Source organism: Tamandua tetradactyla, chromosome 2 (genome assembly GCF_023851605.1).
Source record: "Tamandua tetradactyla isolate mTamTet1 chromosome 2, mTamTet1.pri, whole genome shotgun sequence".
Classification (NCBI taxonomy): domain Eukaryota; kingdom Metazoa; phylum Chordata; class Mammalia; order Pilosa; family Myrmecophagidae; genus Tamandua; species Tamandua tetradactyla.
The window spans coordinates 152,250,773-152,278,268 of record NC_135328.1 but is presented as its reverse complement, the minus strand read 5'-3'; the positions used below and the strand labels follow the sequence as shown (position 1 = coordinate 152,278,268).

The following is a 27,496-nucleotide window of genomic DNA, read 5'->3' as shown; positions in this document are numbered from 1 at the left end:
CCCATTTCCCTTTCTATATACCAGTGGTTCCCAAACTTTTTGGCCTCATTAATTAAATTAATGAGGATCTCAAATAAGTTTTGTTTATACGGGTTTTATCTATCAATATTTATTGTATTCACAATTAAAATTGAGAAAAGTTTAAATTATGTATTTGTGGATTCATTTTAAAAGGACAATAATAAATCATTACATGTTAACATAACCATACTTTTATGAAAAAAAAACTGTTTTTCAAAACAGAGAGAAATAGTGAGAAGAGTGGCAGTATTTTACATTTCCACAAATCTCCTTAACAGAAGACAAGTGGGTTCTCCTATCTGCTTATGCACTCAATCTATTGCAATATATTGTTTTGGTTGAAGCACCTGAAGAAAACCAGGCCTCACATACATATGAAGGTGGAAAAGGGAAAAGTATTTTAATAGCTTTTTGGGATAATTCTAGAAAATTTTTATACTACCCCAAAACTCATCAAGAAGCAGTTTCTTAAACATTAGTTGCAACGCAGAATCCAAAACCAGAATAAGAATTTTTCATATTTTGTTACCACGAAATCCACTGGGCTTTCTTGCACTCTGGATGAATCTTTTTCCTATGCATGATTTTCTGACACTGTGCATTGGGCATCTGTATTTATTGGTGCACTCAGTTATGCAGATCATCCAAATTTTGACACACTTTACAACACATTAGGTCAAAATCACATTCATTTATATCACCACCAATCACATCAGAAAAGTCTTTACATATTGGGTAGCTTTGAAGCTCATGGAGGTGAAGACGAGTTTGGAGAATTTCTGATTTTCACGCCAAAGCTCAAATTTCATAACTGGCAGTAAATCTTACTAGAAATAAATCTTTCTAGAAGTGGCAGGCTCACTTTGCTCATTTTCAAGAAAATGCTTGCCAAATCCCATCAGAATAATTACAGTTTGTATGCAGTCATTCTTTCAGGTAAACATGGTGTGCCATGAAAAGAGTAGCTGGTTCAGCTGGTAACTTAAGCTAGTGCATGCACACTTCTCCTTGAGCTGGCCATGGTACTTCTGTAGTCAGCCGAAGGACTTTGTGTGCATTTCCCATTTCTACACACAGAATATTAAAAAGGCAAGCATTCAAGGGCAGAGATTTGATCGAACCAATAAATTTTACAATTGCATAAAGGACATTCTTAAGAAATTAGCATTACTTAGCAGCAAAAGAGTGAAAAAATCAACAGCTACTAGTGTGCTTTGGCACCAGCAGATTGGTTCCCCAAGCTTCTGCACCCTCAGTGCAAATGTCAACACAGGGAAAAAGGCACCTATCTTATGGTATTATTTTGAAAATGTTTTTTGACCTCATGGATCTTCTGAAAGGGTCTTGGGGACCACCTCAGGGGCGTGCAAGCCATACCCCAAGAGCCACAACAATGTTCCATACTATCACGGTGTCTTCGGTGATCGACCACCTGCTGTCTCTTAGTCTACCCACCTACTAACTTAGGCCCCATTTCTTTTCCTTCAAGGAACTAAGTTCCCAAACAGCCTTCTCTTTTGCTAAAGTCTGTCCTTCTTTCCTGGGTCATACTGCCTCTCTTCCTCTTCCACTCCTTTTTGCAATGTCCAAACCAACTTACCAAATACATTTACACCAGTATATAGATGTCTAGCATTTGTTTAATGTGCTGTCCCTCCCAAGGCTATGTGTATTTTAAAAGTGCATTGTTCAAAATATACCACATCAATATTATGGATCAATAATGGGGAGAAGGGCAATGGGGAGGGTTAAAGGATATGAGAGGATCTGGCAAGACTGGCAAGAACCAAAGGTACAAAATGCTATTTAACAAAACCAGTGCCTCCTTCTCCCTCTGACCTTTTGCTCTTCACCACTTCCCTAAACAGTGTTTTCTTGAAACGTCATGCCAAGATACCAATTTCATTGCAACCCAAGAAAAAAAATGATAAAATAGTTCTCTTTCACTGAGCTGTGTATAAATCTGAAACAGAATCTCCAAGTCCTTACTGGGAGCCTCAGTCTTGGGCCATGTCAATGGAGGGGCTCTTATTCAACAGTTTTCCATTAATTCGAAATGAAATTCCTTTGTTAATTATAGAAGTACCAATATGGAAATCAAAACTTAGATAACATGTTTTGGCTTTGTTTCTTTTCATTAAAATATCTTCATGGTGTTTTTGGTATCAAATGAATGTCCACTTATGGTAAAATATAAGCAAAATAGAAACTTTTAAAAAGAAAATCAAATTCATCCACAGTGCCATATATGGTGGTTATCCATATGCTTTTAGAAAAATGTACCCTATCAAACTGGCAGGCACCATCATAATTTAATGGTTGCCTAGAAACCCATTGGAGGAGTGTATGTTGGGCAAGAGTGGCATGGGTAGGCGTTGCTTGTTTATTTTGTTTTGCTTTTTAATTTACCCCAAGTCGAAGTGTTTATTTAGATCTTCAGTGTACCCTGTAAGTCACCTCTGTTTTAAGGAAAGTGCCTCTGGAATTATAATTGTCTCACTATAAATGTGGCGCTGCAGTGATTTTCTTATAGAGATTCTAGGCCCAAGGCTTTGGGTAGGGAGGTCTGACACAGGCAGCTCGGTGGTCTCCACTCATTAATTCAACCAGAGAGAGAGAGAGAGAGAGAGAGCACAGCCTCCCTGGGGCCTGGCCTTAACATCCAGAATAAGTCAGGGAGTAAAGACTGTAACTGTGTACTGGCTAGACACACAGGAAGCCTTCTGAAGAAGCAGAAGGAATAAATCACATCCCCATGATTCCTTCCACAGCACCAGGAGCTCTCCAGGTTGCTAATGTCTGCTTCTTTCCTCCCATTATTTAATTTTAATGTGTAGATATTAGTTTCAGAATATGCTTGTCCTCCTTTGTCCATTTCTAGTCTGGTCATCATTTTACTGCAAATCCCACGTCAACATAATAGAGAGAAGTGCCAGCAAGCGTTCCAGCTCCAACATTCCACAGCCCAATAATCTACAGAGCAGAAGGCAAAAGAAGGAGCAGGGTGGTATACGGCAGGATTTAGGGAGCTATCACAAACAAACCCGACTTTAAGCACAGTCAGAGTTAGCAGGTGGAATATAATCGAAAAGGAAAAAAGCAGGAATCACCAGGAAGCCAATTTACCATTGGTTCCAAGTTCAGGCCCTTTTCTGAAACAAAAACTCTTCCAACACTCAGAAAGTTTCAACTTAAAAGGGGGGAAAAGCACATGAGATGTAGCTGTGGAAGTTGGAAGCCTTTAAGATGGATTTATTTCTGTCCAGTACTGTACAAAATATTCAGTAAATGCTTTCCTAAAGATTACTAAGCGAGGGGAGGAAATCCCTGCAGCTGGTACTGCCTTTTATGAAAAAAAAAATGGTATTTGGCATCAGAGCACGTGGCTGTGAATCTGAACCAAGCATAATGCATGTGCCCAACAAAGAGTGGCACCCCAACATTTTTCCCTTTTCGTCATAGTAAGAAAGCACTATAGACACTAAATAGCATCATGAAGCAAGTAGCCCTCATTGGAATAGTATCTCAATTTTTATAACCCAGCTGGGAATGAAGAGTTTCTATAGACAAGACTTCTGGGATCCCTACAAACATATGCGCTAAACAAAAGTCACTCAGCTTAATGTGTGAAGATGTCTGCAGAGAAGATGGAGACAAGGACCGCCAAAAGCTGAGGGATGAAAAACCCACCACAAATTTGTCTCTATGGAAAATGTGCAAGAAATGCGCCAGCAGCACTCTGGCATTCTGTGAAAAGCACTGCTCACACTTCGTCCCCCCAAATAGCATCTCTCTCTGCTCCAACCTTGGCCTTCCGAGAAGGGAAATTTTCCCAGCACTGACTCTCCCACTACCCTCTCCCTCCTCTGGAGGCAAATATCTGGCTGGAAACGTGCCCTGCTGGGTGGACGCGCCCCCTCTGCCCCTTGAAGCGGGACTTCCCACTAAGTCCATAGGAGCGCGGCTTCTCCCTGGGCCCCTAAGTATCCGACAGCATCCCCCGCAGTTCAGTGTCTCTCTGCTCTTCTAAAATTGTCCTGCCTCACTGTCTTCCTTCTGGTCTCCCATCCCTGCCCAGGGACAGGTGAAGGCGAGGAAAAGGATGCCCGCACACGCACACAAGCCCTCGGTGCCTCCGGGGAAATTCTGGAGAAAAAAAATTATTTCTCTCCGCCACGTCGAGAAGTAGCTTTCATGTGTGATTGCCCGAATCTCCCTGGGACAGAAATGGCCCAGGACACCACCACACGCGTTAGACAGCAGGGCAAAAACCGAAGGTTCTGAGGTCCTCTGGCGGGGACTGTGTCCCTTTGCTCACCGCCCGCGCGGAGCGCGACTTGTCCAGACCCCGTGTCCATCCCGAGCCGCCCTCTCCACGCGCCCGACCCCGCGAGCGATGAGGACGCACAGGTTAGTGACAAGACGCGTAGCCAGCACAGAGTGGGGAGGCGACCCCCGGAGCGACAGACGGGGCGGGTAGTGCATGGAGCGATGGAAAGAGTAGCAGCGACGAGAGCGTGGAGGAGCCCAGGGCAGCCCTGCCCTGGGGCGGGGCGCGTACCTGGGGCCCCCGCCGAGGAGGAGACGGGGAGCAGTGCGGCCAGGAGCAGCAGCGTCGCCCAGGGCCGTGGGCGCCGGGGCGCACCGGCCTTTGGCGCCATCGGGGAGCCCGGGGTTTGGGTGGGGAGCTGGCCGAAGGGCGTTGGACCCGGGCTCCTGGGAACCCGGAGGCGCAGCCGTCGGGTCTCCGCCACGAGTCCGTGTAGTTCTGCGCACTTCCGCGGGGAGCCGGCTGCGCCCTGGCCCACGCACCCAGCCGCCGCGCCCCGCCACTGAGGTGGCCCCACCGCGCCCGGGCCTTTCTAGCCGCCCGCGGGCGCCCCCTTCCGGAGCATGGGGGCGACGCGGGGCAGCGGGAGGGCCGAGCGCGGGTAGGCGGGCCGCGCGCGGAGGCCCCCGAGGGAGAGGGTGCCGCCGTGGTGTGTCTAAATATTCCGTGGCTAAAATGCCGGGGCAAGCGGCCAGGGAAGTTCCTCCCCTTGTCTAACCTCTCTCATTCTCTGGTTTGGGAAATGGCCCATCGTTTCCAATCGCTTCCAACCCCAGGAATGCACTTTATCCTCTTAAATAGCTATGTCTGGTTTGAACGTTGAGAACTGGGGCCAAGACCCTTCACCCCCATCTACACGTTGCAGTGGTATCTGCGGCTCACCCCGTACTTCCCACGCACCAAGCGCGCGGAGGAAGGGAATTGTTTTAATGGTTTTATACACACTGTTGTTCCTGGCTGTCATTTCCGTGCAGCACATGATGCTAAGTTGAAAAAGAAGCAGTCGGTAAGCGCGCCTTGTAGTCCAGACCAGTGACTTAACCGACCTCTCTTCCTCCTATTTCTATAAATTTAACGCTGCCTTGGGGTTGCAGGATTCCGGATTTCGACCTCGTTTGGAACAGCTCACTGACCTGTGCACGGAATGAGAGCGCCCCCGGAGGCAGCGCCGCCACCTGCGCTGGAAGCGCCCCTGTACCTCGCCGGGGTCTGGCCGAAGCTCTCTACTTCCCTCAGAGTCAGCTTCTCCAGCTTAACAACCCAAAGCTTAGCCAGATTTAAGTCCTTCTGCAGAGAGGGAGGGAAAAGACTGTTAGAGCATTAGTAGACTGATGGAAAACATAGAAATACAGTATCTCTTTTCTGAAACAAAACAGCAGCAACAGATAATCCATGATGATAAAGCACTAACTGGGACCTCTTGCCTAATTTGAGCATCCACGAAATTCATAATCCCAGGGCCTTTCTTTTGGTATAGTTATCCCCTGGTTCCCAAGGCAGGAATTGTTCTATGTTCATCTTACAAGTTCAGTGAGCTACCAGAGCTCTTGTCTTTTGCAAACATTTTAATGTTTAAATATTAAACACTTTCTTACATTACTCCCTAATATTTTGATATTTTCCCAAAGCCATTCCACTGAGCAAGGATTTTGTCTGCCCAGCTGCCTTCCCACCCTTCTGTGGGACATAGTAGTTCCCTTCTCCACTTCAACAATCGGCTCTGGTTGAGCCTGCCCACGCCCCCTCCTCACCCCTCAGTCTACACCCTCCTTAACTGATCCAGGGCACTGGTGAGCAGAGTTGGGCCATTCCGAGTCAGGACTTTTCTAAATGGAGCTGGTGAAAAGTCCTCTCTTCTTTGTCCTATCATTCATGGACATTGAAGGATAATCTCTGTGGTAGGCTGAAAAATGCCCTCTCCCGAAAGATAACCACATTCTAATCATTGGAACCAGCGAACATTACCACATATGGCAAAGTGGGGGGAGAGGGACCAGGGGGTCTTTGCAGATGCAATTAAGTTAAGCATCTTGAGATGAGGAGATTATCTTGGTGGGCCCTAAATGCAATCACGTGTAGAGGCAACTAGAGAGAGATTTAACACAGATAGTAGAGGTGAAGGCCAGGTGCCCACCACAGAGGCAGAGGTTGGGTGTGATGTGGCCACTAGCCAAGGAGTGCCAGCAGACACTGGAAGCTGGACGATGCGAGGCACAGATTCTCCCCTAGAGCCTCTGGACAGAGCACAGCCCTTCCGGCACCTTGATTTTGGCCAAGCAATAATGATTGCAAACTTCTGGCCTTGAGAACTGAGAGAATAAATTTTTTGTTGTTTTAAACCACAGTTTGTGAGAATTTTTTACAGCAGTCCTAGAAAATTATGTGGCTTTGGTTTCAGTCTCAAGGGACCCTAGCAAAGAGAATGATGACAACATAACGAGAGCAATGGAATGGGGGAAAATGTAATGGGTCTCAGCTTTGCCCCGGCACTTTCTGAATATTGGTTCTGGCAGATAAGTTTCCTATTTCCAAACCTAAATGGGATTTGTTTTTCTAGGTAACCAATAAGTCCTGACTAGTACATTACCCCTTGCCCTTAAGAGCAAAGAACCAAGATTTATGTTTATTTTCTATCTGCCTCCCAAGAGAGGCACTCATGGCACATAGTAAATTCCAGGAAATGCTGATAGGCTGCCATTCATTCATTCATTCAACACATACTTATCATGTGTCTACTATGTGCCAGCTACAGCTCTAGGCATTGGGGGATCTAAAACAGACAAATAGTAGATGTTATGACAGGTGAGGGGAAGGGGAGGGAGCTTACAGGTCATCCTAAAGACGTAGGCATTAACTCTGAATGGGATGGGAGGAGACATCAGAAAATTCCCATCCATGGAGCATCATGACCTAATTCACATGCTAAGCTGCCTGGAAGTAGGGAGACCAATAAACTGCCTCTTATAATCCAGGTGAGATAAGATGGTACCAGGACCCAAAGGATCATATTAAAGGGAAAGAGAAGTAATGAGATTCTGAATATATACTGAAGATACAATAAAATGATGTTCTGACTAATTCGGTGGGGGCAAAAGAGAAAGAGAATTGACAATATGCAAAGTCACATGATTCTTACCCTGGTCATTGACTCTCCATTGGAATTTTTGCAATTTCAGGATTCCATACTTCAATTTAATTAATGAAATTACCACATAACGTGATATATAAAAGCACATGGTGACAGGTCATCAAAGGGCAGTTTTCTTTCTCTATTATGAAATGCATGTACTTTTCTCTACATCCCCAGCATGTTATTTATTAGAGTGACTTCCTTCTGTAGCCATTTCAGAGGGAAGCGTAATGCAAAATTACCTCTACATTTAGAGCATTGACTAGTTCACAACAATCACCATGGACTGTTAGGTATTAAGTGAAATTTCTAACATTTATATGTACTGATTCTGATTCAATTACATATTCGAGAGTGCATGTTTAATTAAAAATGTCCTAATAGAAACTTTTAGGATTTCATGACTTTTTCAGCTAAAAGACCTTAACAAAACTGACCTAAAAATCATTGTCATCTGTCCTGAGTATGGCCATCTCAAAAGTATAAGCACATTGAAGTTTTCTTCCTGGTAGTCAATTTTTAATTCCTTCTGTCATTATTACTGTCCTGATAGTTTTTACTATTTTTTTCACATAATCTCTTAAACTCCAAGCTGTTGTTTCTTCTTTGTTCATCAAGGCAAAAGACTACCTCACTTTGGGACTGCACAGATCATCAGTTGTTAAAGTATGGTCCTTGATAAGCCTGCCTCCAACTTAGGTTTTTTTTTGGTCCTATAGCTTTAGGAAATCAGTCTATATCCATGTAATTTATCTCTGGTTCTAGTTATTTTTTAAAAAAATAACCATACAGCCAAAGAGCTCAACATTCTAGATACACATTGTCATGGCATTCCTATGTTATAAGGTAGACTAAAATGCTATTCTAATTTTAATATGGAAACCAAGTTTAAATGAGCATCCAGTACAAACTCGAGCAGGTTTTGAAAGTGCACATTTGCATACCATTTGTCTGACACCAAATCTTGTTCAAAATTTAATTTGGCTTATGTGACTCTTTAATTCGTTCTTAGCATCACATTTCAACACACACACACACACATATCAGTGTGCCTTCGCCTCAAAGAACTCACAGTCTGATGAGTACAGTGGAACATTCTACAATAGCCATTACACAATAGTTATGTGTACACAACTTTTGAAAGATTGCACATAAAAGCAGAGCAAAAGACAGGATGTTCATATGGTGCTTGGAATGATTGGGTGAGTGAATATTAATTCAGGCACAACAGATCTGAAGTAAAATAACAGTCTCTTGGATTCTGCGAACAGAAGGAAAAGGAAAAAGAAAATAGATGTGGACAAATAGTCTTCACTATCTCAATTTACTTTGGCATGGGAGAAAAAGAAGATAGGGATTACCTCTAATTGGCAAAAAATAAAGACAAATAAAATAATACTTCAGTACAAACTTAATACTTTATGAAACTTTTCAAGAGCAGAGTCCATTTCATTCCAATTCTCACAACTTTAGAGGTGCTTCAGATAGTAAACCAAGGCTGCAAGAAGTTGTATGGTTTGTTCCAGGTCCTCTGGCTGCTGAGTGTGAGTCAAACCTCAGTCTCCAAATTCCACTACCGTGACACCTCCCTAAAATCTACCTCTCTCAGATTTTCGATGAAGCCCTACAATCAAAGCAGAGAGTACAAATAAAAGTGTATTTTGCTTATCCCACATCCAGTACAGATTTATCAGAGACACTTCTTTATCATTCAAATAGTGATCCATCTTTCTCAACAGTTACACAAGATCCCCCACCATTCATCTTCTCAGGATTTGGAAGGTGTGAGAAAGAAATGGTGTCCCTTAGGAAACCTGCTGTAAATCCATCATTGCCTAAAGCATGGTTCCTCTGCACAGAGGTTCTAACTTGTTTCCACAGCAAGGCAATGCCAAGGCAAGTTCTCTACTTTTGTATAAATCTGCTTGGAATTAGTGAAACATAAAGGATTAAGGTGTTGAACTTAGCAATTCACTTTTTAAAAACCTTTTATTTTGAAATAAATTAAAACCCACAGGACAGTTGCAAAAATAATAAAAAAAAACCCATATACATAATTTCAACATACACACCACTGCCACCCCTGATACTCAGATTCACCAATTTTAACATTTTTCCACATCATTCTATCTATCCATTAATCAATCCATCATCTATCTGTCTATCTGTCTTCTGAATCTTTGAGAGAAGGTTGTATGCCTCATACTCCTGAACACATAATACTTCCATGTACATCCTAAGAACAAGCATATTCACTTATTTTATCTCCTTAAGTGCAGATATCAACTTCAAGAAATTTAACATTGATAAAGCTTACATTCTATATTCCTTTTTTTTTTTTTTAATGTCCCAATTGAGCCTTGTTCTAGTTTGCTAGCTGCTGGAATGCAACACACCAGAGATGGATTGGCTTTTAATAAAAGGGGATTTATTTTGTTAGTTCTTCAGAGGAAAGGCAACTAACTTTCATCTGAGGTTCTTTCTTACATGGGAAGCCTCAGGGTTATCTCTGCTGGCCTTCTCTCCAGGCCTCTGGGTTCCAACAACTTTCCCCAGGGTGATTCCTTTCTGCATCTCCAAAGGCCTGGGCTGAGCTGCGAGTGGTGAGATGAGGAATGCCGAGCTGCTTGGGCTGTGCTACACTGCACTCTCTCATTTATGCACCAGCCAATTAAGTCAAACGTCATTCACTGCAGCAGGAACGCCTCTTAGCCGACTGCAGATGTAATCAGCAACAGAAGAGGTTCACATACCATTGGCTCATGTCCGCAGCAACAAAACTATGTGCCTTCACCTGGCCAAGTGGACAATTGAATCTAACTACCACATGTCCACCCCTTGTCAACTTGGCAACTACATGCATCACCTTAAACAATATTAAGGTACAAAAAATTCTCTTCTGGCTGCGGACCTGTGAATCTCAAAACAAGTTGTCTGGTGCCAAAATGCAAAGGAGGGATAGTCACAGGATACAGGTTTTCATTTCCATAGGGAGAAATTGGAAGAAACACAGATGTAAAACCTGCAGGGCAAGCAGGTTTTAAAGTCTGAAAGTCTTCTATCCTTTGGCTTTAGAAAGTGGCAGTCCCACCTTTTCCAAGGGCCTATGAGGTGGCCCGCCTCTTTCCAAATCAACCTCAGGGAACATTTAGGGACCACCTTTTACTCAGCTCCACTCTCTCCAGGCATCGGGGCTGCACCTGGCCTCTCAGCCATCTCCGGGGCACACGCTCAACCCCTCCATGTGGTGGCAGCCAGGCTCTCCCCAGTCCCCCAAGGAGCATGCTATTCCTTCTCCAAGGCCAGAGGCTGCACGACTCTTCCACTGCAATGTGGTGGGAAACTCATCCTCGCCATTTAGGGTAAACTCACCCTCTCCATGCATATGGGTGGGTCCACTCGCCTGGCGGAGGTTTCTTGGCTTCAGACCTGAGCTTCCATGGTACTCACTGTGCAAACTCCAATTTTTCCCTTTTGTGTCCTCCTTTGCCAAGATTGGTAGTGGCTCTACTTACACCAACAATCTCTTCAAGCACTCCAGGACTTCTCAATCATTCTCTTCACAGTTCCTCCAAAATCTTCCCCTTAGCCATCCAAAAGACTGTTCCAACATATCTGGTATTTGCAAACCGCAGCAGCACCCCACTCTCTGGTATCAAATCTGTTCTAGTTTGCTAGCTGCCAGACTGCAACACACCAGAGATGGATTGGCTTTTAATAAAAGGGGATTTATTTCATTAGTTCTTCAGAGGAAAGGCAGTTTTCATCTGAGGTTCTTTCTTACGTGGGAAGGCTCAGGGTAATTGCTGCTAGCCTTTTCTACAGGCCTCTGAGTTCCAACAACTTTCCTCAGGGTAATTTCTTTCTGCATCTCCAAAGGCCTGGGCTGAGCTGCCAGTGCTGAGATGAGGTATGCTGAGCTGCTTGGCTGTGCTACGTAGCGCTCTCTCATTTAAGCACCAGCCAATTAAAGTCAAATGTCATTCATTGCAGCAGGCATGCCTCCTAACCAACTGCAGATGTAATTAGCAACAGATGAGGTTCACATACCATTGGCTCATGTCCGCAGCAACAAAACTATGTGCCTTCACCTGGCCAATTTGACAACTGAATCTAACTACCACAAGCCTTTTCTCCTCAATTCTTAGATCCCATTCAGGATCACGTATAGCATTTAATTGTCATTACCTCTTTAGTTTTTCTCTTTGTTCTTAATTGTGGAAAGATATATAGAACATAAATCTTCCCATCCCAACCCCTCCCAAGCATGCCATACAGTGGGATTAATCACATCAGGGTGCAGTACCCTCACCACAATCCGTTACTAGAACTTTCCCTCCATCCCAAACGGGAACCATACACTACCCATTGTCCCTGCCTCTTCCCCTGCTAACCCACACTCCGTCTCCTGTCTCTATGAGTTTGCATGTTCTCTGATATTTTCTTTGTGGTTACCATAGGGTGTAAATTTAATAAGCAATCTCGTTGGTTTGATGCCAACTTAACTTCAATATCATACATAAACTATGTTCCTATACTCCTCTGACCCCCACCTTTATGTAATTCTTATCACAAGTTACACATTTATGCATTATGAGTCGAAAACCATTGATTTATCATTGCATTTTATACATTTGTCTTTTAGACCCTGCAGGAAGTAAAAATACAATACTACTGCTATTTATATTTATCTATGATATTATCTTTACCAGAGTTCATTTGATTTCAGTCCCTTGTCTAATGTCCCCCCCCCCCTTTTTTGTATTCTATATGGCAGGGTCATACTTCATTATTTTTCCATGTGAGTATCCCATTTTTGCACCATCATTTGTTGAAGTTTTGTTTGTTTTGCTTGCTTGTTTGTTTTTTGTGAAGTACATGGACCGGGAATCAAACCCCAGTCTCCCGAATGGCAGGCGAGAATTCTACCAATGAACTACCCTTGCACCCCGCCCTGTCCTTTCCTTTTAACCTGCAGAAACTCCCTTTAGGATTTCTTACAGGGCCAATCTAGTGTGTGATGAACTTCCTCTGCTTTTGTTTATCAAGTAATGTCCTAATCCCACCCTCATTTTTGAAAGAGTTTTTCTGGATATAGAATTTTTGATAAGCCATTTTTTTCCTTTCTGCATGAAATATGTCATCCCACTGCCTTCCTGCCTCCATGGTTTCTGGTGAGAAATTGGCACTTAATCATCTTAAAGCTTTCTTTCACATGATAACTCTCTTGCAGCTTTCAGAATTCATTTCTGGCATTCAGCAATTTGATTCTAATATGTCATGGTCTGGATCTGTTTAGATTTATCCTGTTTGGATTTCATTGAGTATTTGGACGTGTTTATTCATGTCTTTCTTTAAGTTTGGGATGCTTTCAGACATCGTTTCTTCACATATTGTCTCTTCCCTTTCCTTCTCCTTCTGGGAGCCCTACAATATGTATACTGCTATGCTTGATGGTGTCTCACAGGTTCCTCAGGCTCTGCTCATTTCTCTTTCTTCTTTCTTCTTTTTGCTTCTCGGAATGGATGATTTCAATTGTCTTATCTTCAAATTCACTGATTTTTTTCTCCTACCAGCTCTAATCTGCTGTTACCTTTAGGGGATTTTTAATTTCTACCACTGTGGTCTTCAGCTCTTTTTGGCTCCTTTGCACAATTTCCATCTCTCTATTGACATCCTCTGGGTGTTCACCTATTGCGTTCCTGATTTCCTTTAGTACTTTGCCCATGTTTTCCTTTAGCTCTTTGAGCTTATTTAGGACCTTTTCTTTTTAAGTCTTTGTCTGGAATATCCCAGTTCTGATTCTCCTCATAATGGTTTCTAATGCTTTAATCTTCTCCTTTGGCTGGGCCGTCACTTTCTGTTTCTTTGTATGTTCTGTAATCTTTTGTGGAAACTTTGACATTTTTGTATTTTAATGTGTTATCACTGGAATTTAGACTCTGGGGCCTCTGTTCCTTAAGCTGTATTCAGCCAGTATTACAACAGAGGTTTCCTTAAATTCTAGGAGCAAACAAAAAAAAAGAGAAAAAAAATACCTTTACCAGTCTTCTCAGATTGACCTGTGTGAATCTGTTTATCCATACAGTGAGTTGAAAGAATAGCTCCAGGCCAAAGCATAAGGACCTCGCTGATCCTTTCTGCTCATGTGCCTTGTCTGAGGCATGTGTATATGTATGTGGTCTTAGGATTTCACCTATTTATGCAAATATGAATTGTCCCTCCTCCCTAGAAAATAATTTCCTCACAGTCCCAGCCACTATATTATATGTCTTATAGCCAGCAATCTCTCTTCCCCCAGGCAGGCACAGCTTGACTCTCCCACAGCATTCTGTACGAGAGTTCTGGGAGCTGCCTTCTATAGGCAGGGCAAGTTCTGGGACAGCAAGCCTGTGATGAACACACTGATTCAGGTCCTCAGGCTGCCACCAGACACACTGGCCCACATATACGTGCTCCCAGTAGGTGCACAAGGGATACTCTGCTCTCTTTGGAACTGGGACCAGGGCTCTGCCCTGAGAGCATGGGCCATCTCCACACCAAGCCAATAAGAAGATAGGAAAGGGCTAGTCAGGATGCCACAAGATCCTACTACTTTTATGATGCCTTTTTCTTGATTTAGCACCCTCCCTGTTTACTGCAGTCCTTTAACAGTTTTGTTTTGGCAGGGAGGTGCTTTTAGAAAAAGGTTTTTGCAAGTTCCTGCTGGTTGTTCAAAGCCTCTCTGGGGAGACAAGTTCCTGGAGCTTCTCACGGTACCACTGTGAAAGGACCAGGGCCCCTACATTCACTCCGGAGGATTCTGATTATGAATGTTTTTATTGGCATCATATAAACTAGCCCACAGATTTAAGTTCTATGTTTCTGTTCAGTGCCCCAGGTCAATAAGACGTATTTCAAATGGAAGCAGTTAGATATTCCAGCTCTACCAACTAACACATGCTATGAGCCTATGACTTCGGGTGTATTGAAAGAAATCATTCATTAACCCATTCCTTTATATAATTTTTGTCAAATACCTATTTTCATACCAGGTAATGTTCTAGGTTCTGGGGATACAGATGTGAATGAGACACAGACAGTCCTTGTCCCAAAGAACTCACAATATAATAAAAGAGATAAATAAAAAGCCCTCCTACAATTATAATCCAGTGAGACAAGTGCTATAATATTCAGGCCATCAAGCTAAAAGGAATTATTATAAACATTGCCTATCTCTTCTTTTGCTTGACTCTATGTGTGCCTTCTATGGCATACATAAGAGTGCATTCTTTCTAATCCTGTGCAATTGAAAAAAAAAGGTACAGTTTGGGGATAAGGCATTTGTAAATTTGGTGGAATGAGAGCTGAAAATGTACAGTCTTCAAGCTGTCGTGGACAGTTTTAAAAGTTGGCCCAGGCATTATGCTAAGAAAACATCTGACTGGCTGCCTTCCCAGCCTGCATTTTTCCTGACTCCTGGCCACTTGTCAGAACAGCAGATAGCCACCAGTGAATCAACAGTGCAGAGTTGCATACTAGGTCACACATATGTGTACAGAGCACAGTATACCAGCCGCACACACCTCAGACCCCATGCACATCAACAGGCACTCTCAAGATGGGAACAATCATTATTTGTTCAACAAGCCTTTAATGTGCACTGTTCAATACCTAGCCCATCGATACAGGCCACAGACTGTTCACCAATGAAATGTTACCTGGACTGGCCAACAGGAGGTTTGCCTTCAGCAGCCTTGGCAAACCAAAGAAAAGCCCAGTGAAATCCTAGTACCCTGGCAGGACCCTTCTCTCCCAAGAACACCTACTCTCTGACTATAGCAACATACTTCCTAGCGCAGCCCACCCTGGAAAAGGTGGAAAATAGACAGTTTGTTTCTGGTAACCCCCAACCACTTTACTCCTTGGTAGCATCTCCTCCAATACCACTTGCCAGGCACACAATACCCTTTGGCACTCAACTTCTCCCACCCATCAAACCTTCCTTCAAGGAAGGACCTGATCAACTCCTTCTTACTAAAATGTAAATGACTGATAAAGCTTCATGGAATCTTTTCTTTTCAGTGTGTGGTGCTTTGCAATTTCCCAAAACATGACCTCATTTGATCCTCAACAACCGTGAAGGAGGAAGTCATAATATTAGGCCCATTTTACAGAGGTAGAAACTGAGGTATGTACTCAGCCCATGTTTCTACAGTTAGTGATGGCAGAGCCAGGACTCAAATCCTGATACCCTCATAGCAAGCTCAGTGTTCTTTGCACTATAAGCCAGTCAAAAGAATTTTCCAATGTGGAATTACCAGTAATAGAACATTGGTAGGAAGACATTAAAACTAGCACCTCTTTTTTGTTTTTTAACAAATTTTCTGACTTTAGTCAAGGCACCACTTTCTGTATCAGTGTTAAAACAGCTCTCTCAGGTCACATTCGAGGAGCAAAGTAAGTTTATTTTCCCTACATCCTTTACAGTTTGCACAGAAGCTGGCATCCATCAAGAAACATTCTGCAATTTTGTACTATCCAAATCATGCTTTGTAATTATTTACATGTTGCTTTTGAACAGAAAAAAAATGTACTGGAGCTGTTTTATGGGTTATACCAATATTCATTCTTTGAAGAGACCTTATTTCTCTATTCTTGTTTAAGTTACGAATGACTCGACCCTTGACCCTCCTGCCTCCAAATCCAGTAAGAATTTCCAGTTCTCATCTTACTTGTTCACTCAGAAGCATTCAACACCTTGGACCCTTTTCTCATTCTGGAGTCATTCTTTCCCTTGGCTTCTGAAACACAAGCCCTGGTTTTTCTTCTACTTCTCCTGCCTCCCTCATCATCTCCTTTGCAGCCAAGAGCCCTTCCCTCCTCTTTTTCTCTCTTCCCCCTGGGAGAGCTAACCCTTGCCTGAGGCTAGCCTTTAGCCACCCTGGCTGGCTTTCAGTCCTTCTAGCCACCATGGGGCCTTTGTAGCAGTGAGTCTTTTTCTCTGTTCCTTTCTGCCTTCCTTCCTATGTTTCAAATCTCAGTTCATATTAAAGTTTTTCCTGAACTCTCTGATGAGCTAACACCTTTATATTCACTCAAAGCACCATATAATTTCCCTGTCCTTATCATGGCTGCATTTTTACCTTTATCTTTGTGATTATCCCTCATCCATCACCCCACTTTGATGGTAAGCCCCACAAGACAGGGGACCATGCCTGGTTTTGTGACTCATAGTAGGTGCACAGTAAATGTTTGTGGAGTGTTGTGCTGGTTTGAAAGGAAGTATGCCCCCTAGAAAAGCCATGTTTTAATCAAAATCCCATTCCATAATAGTAGAATAATCCCTATTCAATACTGTATGTTTGAAACTGTAATCAGATCATCTCCCGGGATGATGTGATTTAGTCAAAAGTGGTTGTTAAACTGGATTAGGTGACGGCATGTCTCCACCCATTTGGGTGGGTCTTGATTTGTTTCTGAAGTCCTATAAAAGAGGAAACATTTTGAAAAATGGGAGATTCGGAGAGAGCAGAGAATGCTGCAGCACCACGAAGCAGAGAGTCCACGAACCAGTGACCTTTGGAGATGAAGAAGGAAAACGCCTCCCAGGGAACTTCATGAAACTGGAAGCCAGGAGAGGAAGCTAGCAAATGATGCTGTGTTCCCCATGTGCCCTTCCAGCCGAGAGAGAAGCCCTGACCTTGTTCGCCATATGCCTTCTCACTTGAGAGAGAAACCCTGAACTTCATTGGCCTTCTTGAACCAAGGTATCTTTCCATGGATGCCTTAGATTGGACATTTCTATAGGCTTCTTTTAATTGGGACAATTTCTTGGCCTTTGAACTGTAAACTAGCAACTTATTAAATTCCCCTTTTTAAAAGCCATTCGGTTTCTGGTATATTGCATTCTGGCAGCTAGCAAACTACAACAAGTGCATATATACATGAGCAGATGGAGGACATTCTCAGTCCAATCATACCTGCTTGGTAAAATGGCTTCTGCCAGAAGAAAATATAAGCTCTGCCCCTTCCCTGCTGCCACCAGCCCATCCCCATACAGCCCTTGGCTGTGTTGAATACCCTCCACACATAACCAGGGACTCAGTGAACAGGGACCAGATGAGTCCAGGCAGAGAGATGCTCAGGCAAACCCAACTTAGAAATGCTAGATTTCCCACTCAATACTAGTAGGGCAGGGTGTTGTCTGGTAGTTTACAAGAGGACATTTATTTATTATTTCCACGGTGGGAGAGGGATGTGTGGCAGGTGATTTTACAACAAACAAAAGATTTTCATTAATTGGTGACACTCTGTTTGTTGTTTCCTTTGTTCCTGGAATAGATAGGCACTGAGTGACTTGGCCTTTGCAGACACAATAATTTTTTTAATAAGATTCTGTGGTTGATTCAGTAAATATAGATGAATCTCACTGCTGCCAGGAAGGAACCCATGGGCTCTTATATCTTCAGTGGTCCCCTGGCCTAACATTCTCATATAAGAAAGGCACAGGCTGAGAAACACTTCCTGGATGAAGGCTTTCTCCATCTGTCCATGACTGAAGTACTACCCATGCATATGGATGTTTTTTCCAGAAAGATTGTGTTCCAGTTTCTATGAGTGTGTAACAAACTACTCCAAACCCTAATTATAATTTATTACCTTTCAAAGTTTCTGTGGTTCACAATTTGGAAAACAACTTGGTCGAGTAGTTCTAGCTTGAAGGTCTCTCGAGTTGCATTTGGAATGTCAGCTGGGGCTGCAGTCATCTGAAGGTTTGATGGGTCCCTCATTCACTCACATGGCTGGCAAGTTAGTGTTGGCTATTGTAGACAGGGGGCTTTAGTGCCTCTCTGTGTGAGTCTCTCCACCAGGCTGCTTGAGTATCCTCATAGCATGGCATTTGGCTTTCACAGAGCAAGTGACACAAGCGTCCAAGGCAGAAGCTGCAATGCTTTCTATGACCTAGCCTCAGAAGACACCCACCATCATATTCTATTGGTAACGTAGACTGTCCTTGACTCAACATGGCAGGGGACTACACAAAAGCATGAGCCAGGAGGTGAAAATCATTGATGACTGACTTCAAAGCCGGCAACCATGAGCTGATAGTGTGATAGTATCCCTGCTTCCTCGCAAGTCACCAGGTTCACTGAAACAGTGATTTGTTTTTCTTTGAATCTTTATTCCATGCTTACTCACCTTTGGTCCAGCTGAGGGCTAAGGCCGTGCTGCTGGGCACCTGCACAGGCCTCATGGTGCCTCTCTTTCAAGGGTCAGAGTCCATGACATCCTGGTCCTGAACTGCCTTTCCCTCTTCTTCATGCCCTTGTGTCTGGTACCCCTCTCAGTGTGTCCTACTATACTGAGCCCTGAGGAAGTTTGTAACTGAATTATAACCTTACGGTTTGCTGTTACGGCCAGTATCCTTCTTGTGTGCTCATAAATTATGACATATATTGCAGCTCATAAATTTTATGCAGTGGGCATCCTGGGATGGACTCCACTTGCAGCCTTGTTGCAGTATCTGATGGACAGAAATAATGTGTGGTTTCTTCTTTGCTCCTCCACAGGGTCAGCCCTCCTCTGCCCTTCCTCTCACACTTCCCTATGCCTGGAGGTTCCCACCCATTTTCCTTTCACCTCATCAGTTCATTTCAACAGATGTTTCATCAAATCTTGTCCCACCTGTGCCAGCTGAATCTGTTGTGTACCCCAGAAAAGCCAAGTCCTTTAATCCTCATCCAATATTGCTGGGGGGGGATCTTTTTTATTATTTCCATAGAGATGTGACCCACCCAATTGTAGGTGGTAACTTTCGATTAGATGGTTTCTATGGAGATATGTCTCCACCCATTTAAGATGGGGTTGCATATTGGACCCCTTTAAGAGGTTGTTCTAGTTTGCTAGCTGCCAGAATGCAACACACCAGAGACAGATTGACTTTTAATAAAAGGGGATTTATTTTGTTAGTTCTTCAGAGGAAAGGCAGCTAACTTTCCACTGAGGTTCTTTCTTACATGAGAAGGCACAAGATGGTCTCTGCTGGCCTTCTCTCCAGGCCCCTGGGTTCCAACAACTTTCCCTGGGATGACTTCTTTCTGCACCTCCAAAGGCCTGGGCTGAGCTGCAAATGCTGAGATGAGGAATGCCGAGCTGCTTAGGCTGTGCTATGTTGCCATCTCTCATTTAAGCACCAGCCAATTAAGTCAAACATCCTTCATTGCAGCAGGCATGCCTCCTAGCCGACTGCAGATGTAAATCAGCAACAGATGAGGTTCACGTACCATTGGCTCATGTCCGCAGCAACAAAACTAGGTACACTCACCTGGCCAAGTTGACAACTGAATCTAACCACCACAGAGGTTAAAAGGGAACTATTTCAGAAAAAGCGTTAGAACCAACAGAGCCAACACAGCCAGAGACTTTTGGAGATACAAAAGGAAGGCACCCTTGGGGAAGCTCGTGAAATGAGGAGAGAAAGCTAGCAGATGTCACTGTGTGCCTTTCCAGCTGAGAGAGGGGTCCAGAAGCCAAAGACCCCAGCAGATGCCAGCCACATAACTTCCCAGATGACAGGGGTGTTCCTGATTCATTGGCCTTTCTTGAATCAAGGTATCTTTCCCTGGATGTCTTAGATTGGACCTTTTCATGGCCTTAGAACTGTAAACTTGCAACTTAATATACTCCCCTTTTCAAAAGGCATTCTGTTTCTGGTATATTGCATTCCAGCAGCTTATAAACTAAAACACCACTTTCTTCTGGAAGCCCTTCCTAACTAGACTCTCAAACAAATTTTTCACCAAATTCCTTTAGCACTTAAGGTCTGCATCACACAGTTTGTAGTCATGAGTCTTGTTGCTGACTAGATTGCAAAATTCCAAACCTTTTTAGTGGTACAGGCTCTCCAAGGAGAGACACTGCCAGGCCATCACAAACCAAAAATAAGAATCTCCTTGGCAAACTCAGTCTCCAAATGGATAATTAGTATCCCATATAACCACTAAGAATGTAGAGAACACACTAGTCTGTTAAAAAATCATTTTTCAAATGGCTTAATATAATTGAATTTCTCAAAAAACATGCATGGAATACTCATCTGCCTCAGGCATTATGACACATACTTATGACACAAACATGGTAAAATAGAGTGTCCGAAATTATTTTTTAGACCAATGAATGATACTTTGGTATCAACAAAGCATAAGTCCCAGGCATGTATTATTATTTTAATATGTGATTTGTCTGTGCAGTTTAATAAGCTTTATATCAGTAGAAGTTCACGTGCAGCAATCAAAATGTGGTCACTTTGCATAACGCAATAGTTGGCAAACTCCTAAACTAGGTGATTATTCAAACTGGACATTCTTTTTATGCGGCTGTTGACTTGGTTTGTACAGCTTAACAGGAAAACGCTTTTGGAATGTACTTTTTAAAGCAAGCCGTCTTGTTATGAATACTGGCAAGAAAGAAAATATGCAAAGTATGGAATGTCACAAGGAAAACTTGAAGGGGTTGCGCCACCAAATCTGATGACTGGTACTGGTTCTCCAAGGAGAGACACTGCCAGGCCTTCACAAACCAAAAAGAAGAGTCTCCTTGGCAAGCACCGTCTCCACATGGATAGTGAGGGACCTTCTCCCCACTCCCTTTGTCGCTGCCTTTGCTCTGATGTCCTTCTGAATATGGGTGGCCGTACAAGCCCTGGACTTACCATGATTCATTCCAATTGTGTCTCTGTGTCCTTTTTCCTCCCTCTTTTGTATATGAAACACAACTCAGTAGAAAACCTTTTTAGCTCTTCAGAATTAATTTCCCCATAAATCACCCACTGGGGTACATCCACGTCCAGTCCCACCCTCAACCTATAAAGCCACTGTGTGTAATTACACGTTTATGCCCATCACGGCCTTCTCAGGGGTATCTTCACCGTCCTCCTATAAACAGATGTCTTTTCTCTGTCAAACAAATATTACAAGTAAGGGTTGGAGGGAACAGAAAAGGGGAATGGCAATAAAAATGAAATAGAATAGAACCTGACCCCATAAAGCAGCTTTGTAGTAGCAGGAAAGATAGAGAAAAATAGCCCTAAGACAAAGCACAAAGTGATCATTTCCTGGGAGAAGGATATTTGTAAGACTGTTTAATGAGCAGGAGGCATAAAGAATGTTTAGTTGAGAGGCGATGGGAGGGGTCTTGGAAGAGTCAGTATTTGAGCCAGACTGAAAGAAAGATAAAACCTGGGGAAACAGAGGTGAAAGGATATTCTCACCACAGGGACCAGTGTGAAGGGGGCAAAAGAGGGACCGGAGAAGCCCAGGCAGGCTGGACCATAGGATGCATGAAAAGGATTAACAAGGGATAATGTTTTAAAGGGTGGCTCGAGCAAATAGTAGAAGGACTTAATATCAAGACTGGGGGGTTTGGATTTCATCTGCAGGCAAGATGAAGCCACTGAACAGAAAAGCCTATCAACCTGTCCTCACAAGCTTATTGTGAGGTGCATGGGAAATACTGTATATGGCAGTGTTTGAAAAAGGCAATGAGCTATACAAACCTAAGGGATTTAGGTTTGAAAGATGAAAGAAAGTATTATGGTCTAGAAAAATTAACCTGGCAGTCAAGTGCAGAATTAACTGGATAGGGTAAGAAATGAGGTAAAGAGGCAGTTAAGAGGCTATAGAAATTATCCAGATACAAGCTCATAAGGGCCTGAAAGAGAACTTCAGCAAAGAAATTAATTTACAGAAAAGATACTGTGAAGGCAGAATTAATAGAAAGTGTCAGGTGTGTGGAGAAAAGGTGGCTTAAGGGATACCATGATTAACCTTGGGCTTGCCACAAGGCCAGCACTGAACCTGAGCCCCTCCTTCACACTAATCTGAATTCTTCAGTGTCCTAGGTCAGATATACCTTCTGTCCCTGGCAAAAGCAAACACAAAACCTCTCTAAAGAAAAACATCCCAAATTTGGGCCCTTAGGATTTCCAGTTTAAAAACTGATCAAATATGAGATCATAAACACTTAAAGAAACATCATGAGAAAGGTCAACAGAAACAAGATTTAGAATCTCAAGTGCTCGAGATACTAGAATCATTACATTCAAAATATAAGATAATGCTTGTATTAGTCAGGATTCTCTAGAGAAACAGAACCAACAAGAGATATCTAAAAATATGAGATTTATAAAAGAGCATCATACAACCATGATGACGTAAGGGTTCAAAATCTGTAGGGCAGGCTGTAAAGCTGGCAATTCCAATAAAGTGTCTCCATGAAATTCACAGGAGAGGCTTGCTGGCTGAAGAAACAGTCAAAATTCCCTCTTCTCCCTTAAAAATTTTCAACCAATCGGATCAAATCCAACTGATTGGATTATCTTATTTGCAGGAGACACAACCTTAATTGATCATAGACGTAATCAGCCACAGAGGAAATCAACTGATTTATAGTTTAATAAACCAGCCTTCTAGTTTATCATTGAACCATGAAATACCTTAGCTGTAATGGTTAGGCCAGTGCTTGCCAGACCAGACAACTGGTCACCCAACCAAACAGCTGTCCAAGTTGACACTTGAATTTAATCATCACAGTCCCCCCCTTGTCAACTTGGAAGCTATATACATCACCTTAAACCATACTTAATCTCTAAAAAGAACACAATAACAAACATATGGTTTCATGTAACAATACTTAACTGTCCTGTGCACAACCAGAAATGCACTAAATCTCTCAAGAATAGGGTGCAAATCCTTAGGTAATATTCATTCTTAAATTTTATATCCTATAACTTAAATACTATAACAGAAACAATACCATTTATGTAATATGATAAGAAGAAAACAAGATATTTGATTTATGTACAAATATAAGCATGCTCATAACAAAACAAGGAATAAATATTCATACCATCACAGTCCTCATTTCTGTAACTGATCACGTGGTCGTAGTTCATATTTATCGTTACCTTCTTCCATTACCTATTCCATGCTCCCTTTAACCTCAGCAAACATTTCAGTTGGCCATGTTCTTTGCCTGGTGGGGTGACACAAACCTTCATTCCTGAAGTTTCTGGGCCATTCGTAGTCCTGCCTGGATTGTGTTGTTGCAGTTTTCCGTTGACTTTAATCATAGGCATGGTAGTACCAAGAGACACCCTAGGGGATCTCCTCCAATTCAGAAAAACTTCTCTTTTACCTCCATTGTTTGGTTGCAGTCTTATTTCCCCTTGATAGTCAGGGTCAATCACCCCCAGACAGAATAGTAATCCCCTTCTTTGCCTGATGATTTGGAGGCATGGGAAGCCCAAAGTGGCCAGGGAGCAGTCTTAACTTCCAGTTCCATGGAATCATTGTGTCTCTTGGTGGGGGCACTCCTACTTCTGGGATTAAGAGCTATAGACCAACAGAGCTTAAGGTTGCAGGAACAGGAAGCAAAAATTTTTCTAGTGGATCACTAGGGGTGATAGTGAGTGGTGCCACTCTCATTTCCACCCCTTGATTCCTGTACCTGTGAATCCTGGCTATGGGAGAAACAGCACCATAGAGTGGTTACTAATTCAGAGCATACACAGCCTCTTGAAGAACATTGTCCCAACCCTGTAAGTTATTGCCACCTCGTCGGTGCTGTAATTGGATCTTCAAAAGGCCATTTTACCATTCTAATCATCCAGCTTCCTCTGGATGACGGGGAACATGATAAGACTAGAGAATTCCATGAGCATTTCCCCATTCCCACACTATTTTTGCAGTGAAATGGGTTCCTTGATCAGAAGCAATGCTGTGTGGAACACCATGATGGTGGATAAGACGTTGTATAAGTCCACAAATGGTAGTTTTTATGGAAGCATTGTGTGCAGGGAAGGCAAACCCATATCTTGAATATGTGTCTATTCCAGTCAGAACAAATCGCTGCCGCTTCCATGATAGAAGTGGTCCAATGTAATCAATCTGCCACCATGTAGCAGGTTGATCACCTCGTGGAATACCACCATATCAGGGACTGAGTGTGGTCTCTGCTCCTGGCAGATTAAGCACTCAGCAGTGGCCATAGCAGGGTTGGCCTTGGTGAGTGGAAGTCCATGTTGTTGAGCCCATGCATAACCTCAATCCCTACCACCATGACCACTGTGCTGGTTTGAAAGGATGTATGGACCCTAGAAAAGCCATGTTTTAATCAAAATCCCATTTCATAAATAATCCCTATTCAATACTATAAGTTTGAAATTGTAATCTGATCATCTCCCTGGAGATGTGATTTAATCAAGGGTGTTTGTTAAACTGGATTAGGTGACAACACGTCTCCACCCATCTAGGTGGGTCTTGATAAGTTTCTGGAGTTCTATAAAAGAGGAAACATTTTGGAGAATGAAGGCGATTCAGAGAGAGCAGAGAATGCTGCAGCACCATGAAGCAGAGAGTCCATCAGCCAGCACTTTGGAGATGAAGAAGGAAAATGCCTCCCAGGGAGCTTCATGAAACAAGAAGCCAGGAGAAGAAGCTAGCAGATAACACTGTGTTCACCATGTGCCCTTCCAGATGAGAGAGGAACCCTGGCTGTGTTCACCATGTGCCTTTCCAGAAGAGAGAAAAACTGTGTTCACTATGTGCCCTTTCACTTGAGAGAGAAACCTTGAACTTCATCGGCCTTCTTGAACCAAGGTATCTCTCCCTGGATGCCTTTGATTGGACATTTCTATAGACTTGTCTTAACTGGGAAATTTTCTTGGCCTTAGAACTGTAAACTAGCAACTTAATAAATTCCCCTTTTTAAAAGTCATTCTGTTTCTGGTATATTGCATTCTGGCAGCTAGCAAACTAGAACAACCACTTTGTTCATGAGCCCATTGGGCAATAGCAGGAATGGCTGGGGAAAGAGGATGACCTGTATCCACAGAACAGGTCATCTTATCTACTTGATTATTAAAACCTACCTCTGCTGAAGTCATCCTCAGTTGAACATTAACAAGAGCCACAAATATCTTCATGTTTTTACTAACTCAGAAACATCTAATCCCAAACCTCTTCCCCAGACCTCTTTGTCAGCCATTTCCCAGTCATGCTCCTTCCAAGTACCTGACTATCCAGCCAAACCATTAGCAACAGCCCATGAGTCAATGTAAAAACACACCTCTGGCCAGTTCTGCTTCCAAACAAAATGAACAACGAGGTGCACTGCTCGAAGTTCCTCCCACTGGGAAGAATTCCCCTTACCACTGTCCTTCAGGGACATCCTGGAAAGAGGTTGCAGTGCTGCAGCTGTCCACTTTCGGGTGGTACCTGTATACCGTGCAGAACTATCTGTAAACCAGGCCTGAGTTTTCTTTTCCTCAATCAACTGACTGTAAAGAACTCCTTAAGAGGCCATAACTCTGGGCTGGTAAAGAGAAGGTAATGCATCAGGTGTGGGGGCCATGTGCAATTGGACCACTTCCTCATGTAGCTTACTTGTGCCTTCAGGACCTGCTCAAGTCCTATCACTTGTATATCATTTCCATTTTACGATGGAGTGCTGCTGTGCACACCCACCTTTATGGCTTGGTAGATCAGGCAACATCCAGCTCATGATAAGCAACTAGATTTCATAACTTGCTGGCCCATGGTTAAACATCCAGTCTCCAGTAAGGCCCAGTAGCAGGCCAAAAACTGTTTCTCAAAAGGAGAGTAGTTATCTGCAGAGGATGGTGTGTTGATTTTCTAAAGCTACTGAAATGTAATATACCATAAATGGAATGGCTTTTATACAGATAATTTATCACTTTACAAGTTCCCAGCTCTAAGGTCAGAAAAATGTCTAAACTAAGGCATCCAAGGAAAGATGGCTTGGCTCAAAAAAGGCCAATGACTGACACATGGGAAGGCATGTGGCTGGTGTCTGCTGGTCTTTGTTCTCAGTTCTATTGCTTCCATCTTCTAATGTTAGTAGTTTCTTCTCTAAGCATCTGTGGGCCTTCACTTAGCTCCTCTGGGACACAGTTCTGGTTTTGGTTTGCTCAGTATCTCATGGGAAAGATCATGGCAATGTTTGCTGGGCTCTGTCCATGCCTAAGCATCTGATCTCTCTGTCAGCACTCCAAGCATCTCCAAAAATCTATGTTTCTGAAAGCTCTGAAGACACTGTTCTCCAAGAGTCTTCATCTGAGGTATTTTTTAAAAATATTTTCCCCTTTAAAGGATTCCAGTAAACTAATCAAGAAACACCTTAAATGGGCAACGTCACATCTCCATCTACTCAAAAGGTCATACACACAATTGGTTGTATCATATTTCCATGGAAATAATCTAATCAAAGGGGTTCCACCCAAATATTGAGTGAGGATTAAAATCATGACTTTTCTGGGATACACAACAATTTCAAACTGGCACATTCCACCCTTTGGACCCTGTATTAGTTAGGGTTCTCTAGAGAAACAGAATCAACAGGGAACACTTGCAAATATAAAATTTATAAAAGTGTCTCACATGGCCATGGGAACGCAGTTTCCAAAATCCACCAGGCAGGCTGTAAAGCCAACAATTCCGATGGAGGGTCTAGACAAACTCCACAGGAGAGGCTCACCAACTGAAGCAGGAAGAGAGCCTGTCTCTTCTGAATCTTCCTCAAAAGGCTTCCAGTGATTAGATTAAGCATCACTCATTGCAGAAGACACTCCACTTTGGCTGATTACAAATGGAATCAGCTATGGACGCAGCTGACATGATCATGATTTAATTCTATGAAATGTCCTCATTGCAACAGACAGGCCAGTGCTTGTCCAATCAGATGAACAGGTACCACAACTTGGCCAAGTTGACACATGAACCTGACCATGACAGTCCACCCCTTATCAACTTGGCAGCTATACATACCACCTTAAACTATACCTAATTTCTAAATAAAAAACAATAAACACATATTTTCCTTTCACCTAACAATACTCTACTGTCCTGCATATAACTGGAAACACATTAAATCTCTCCAGAATAAGGTGCAAATCCTTGGGTAATATTCATTCTTAAACTTGATATCTTACAACTTAAATAGTATAACATGAACAA

The 27,496-nt window shown here is 42.9% G+C and overlaps 1 protein-coding gene across 1 annotated transcript in view; it reads right to left on the bottom strand.

Moving 5' to 3' along the window:
• The window catches only part of FNDC1 (fibronectin type III domain containing 1), a 112,616-nt gene extending 107,777 nt beyond the window's left edge, over positions 1-4,839 (bottom strand). Inside the window, exon 1 of the mRNA XM_077149399.1 lies at positions 4,583-4,839. Coding sequence (XP_077005514.1) covers positions 4,583-4,682 — 100 coding nt within the window. The 5' untranslated portion in view covers positions 4,683-4,839. The remainder of the gene's footprint in view (positions 1-4,582) is intronic.
• Positions 4,840-27,496: the final 22,657 nt, after the last annotated feature.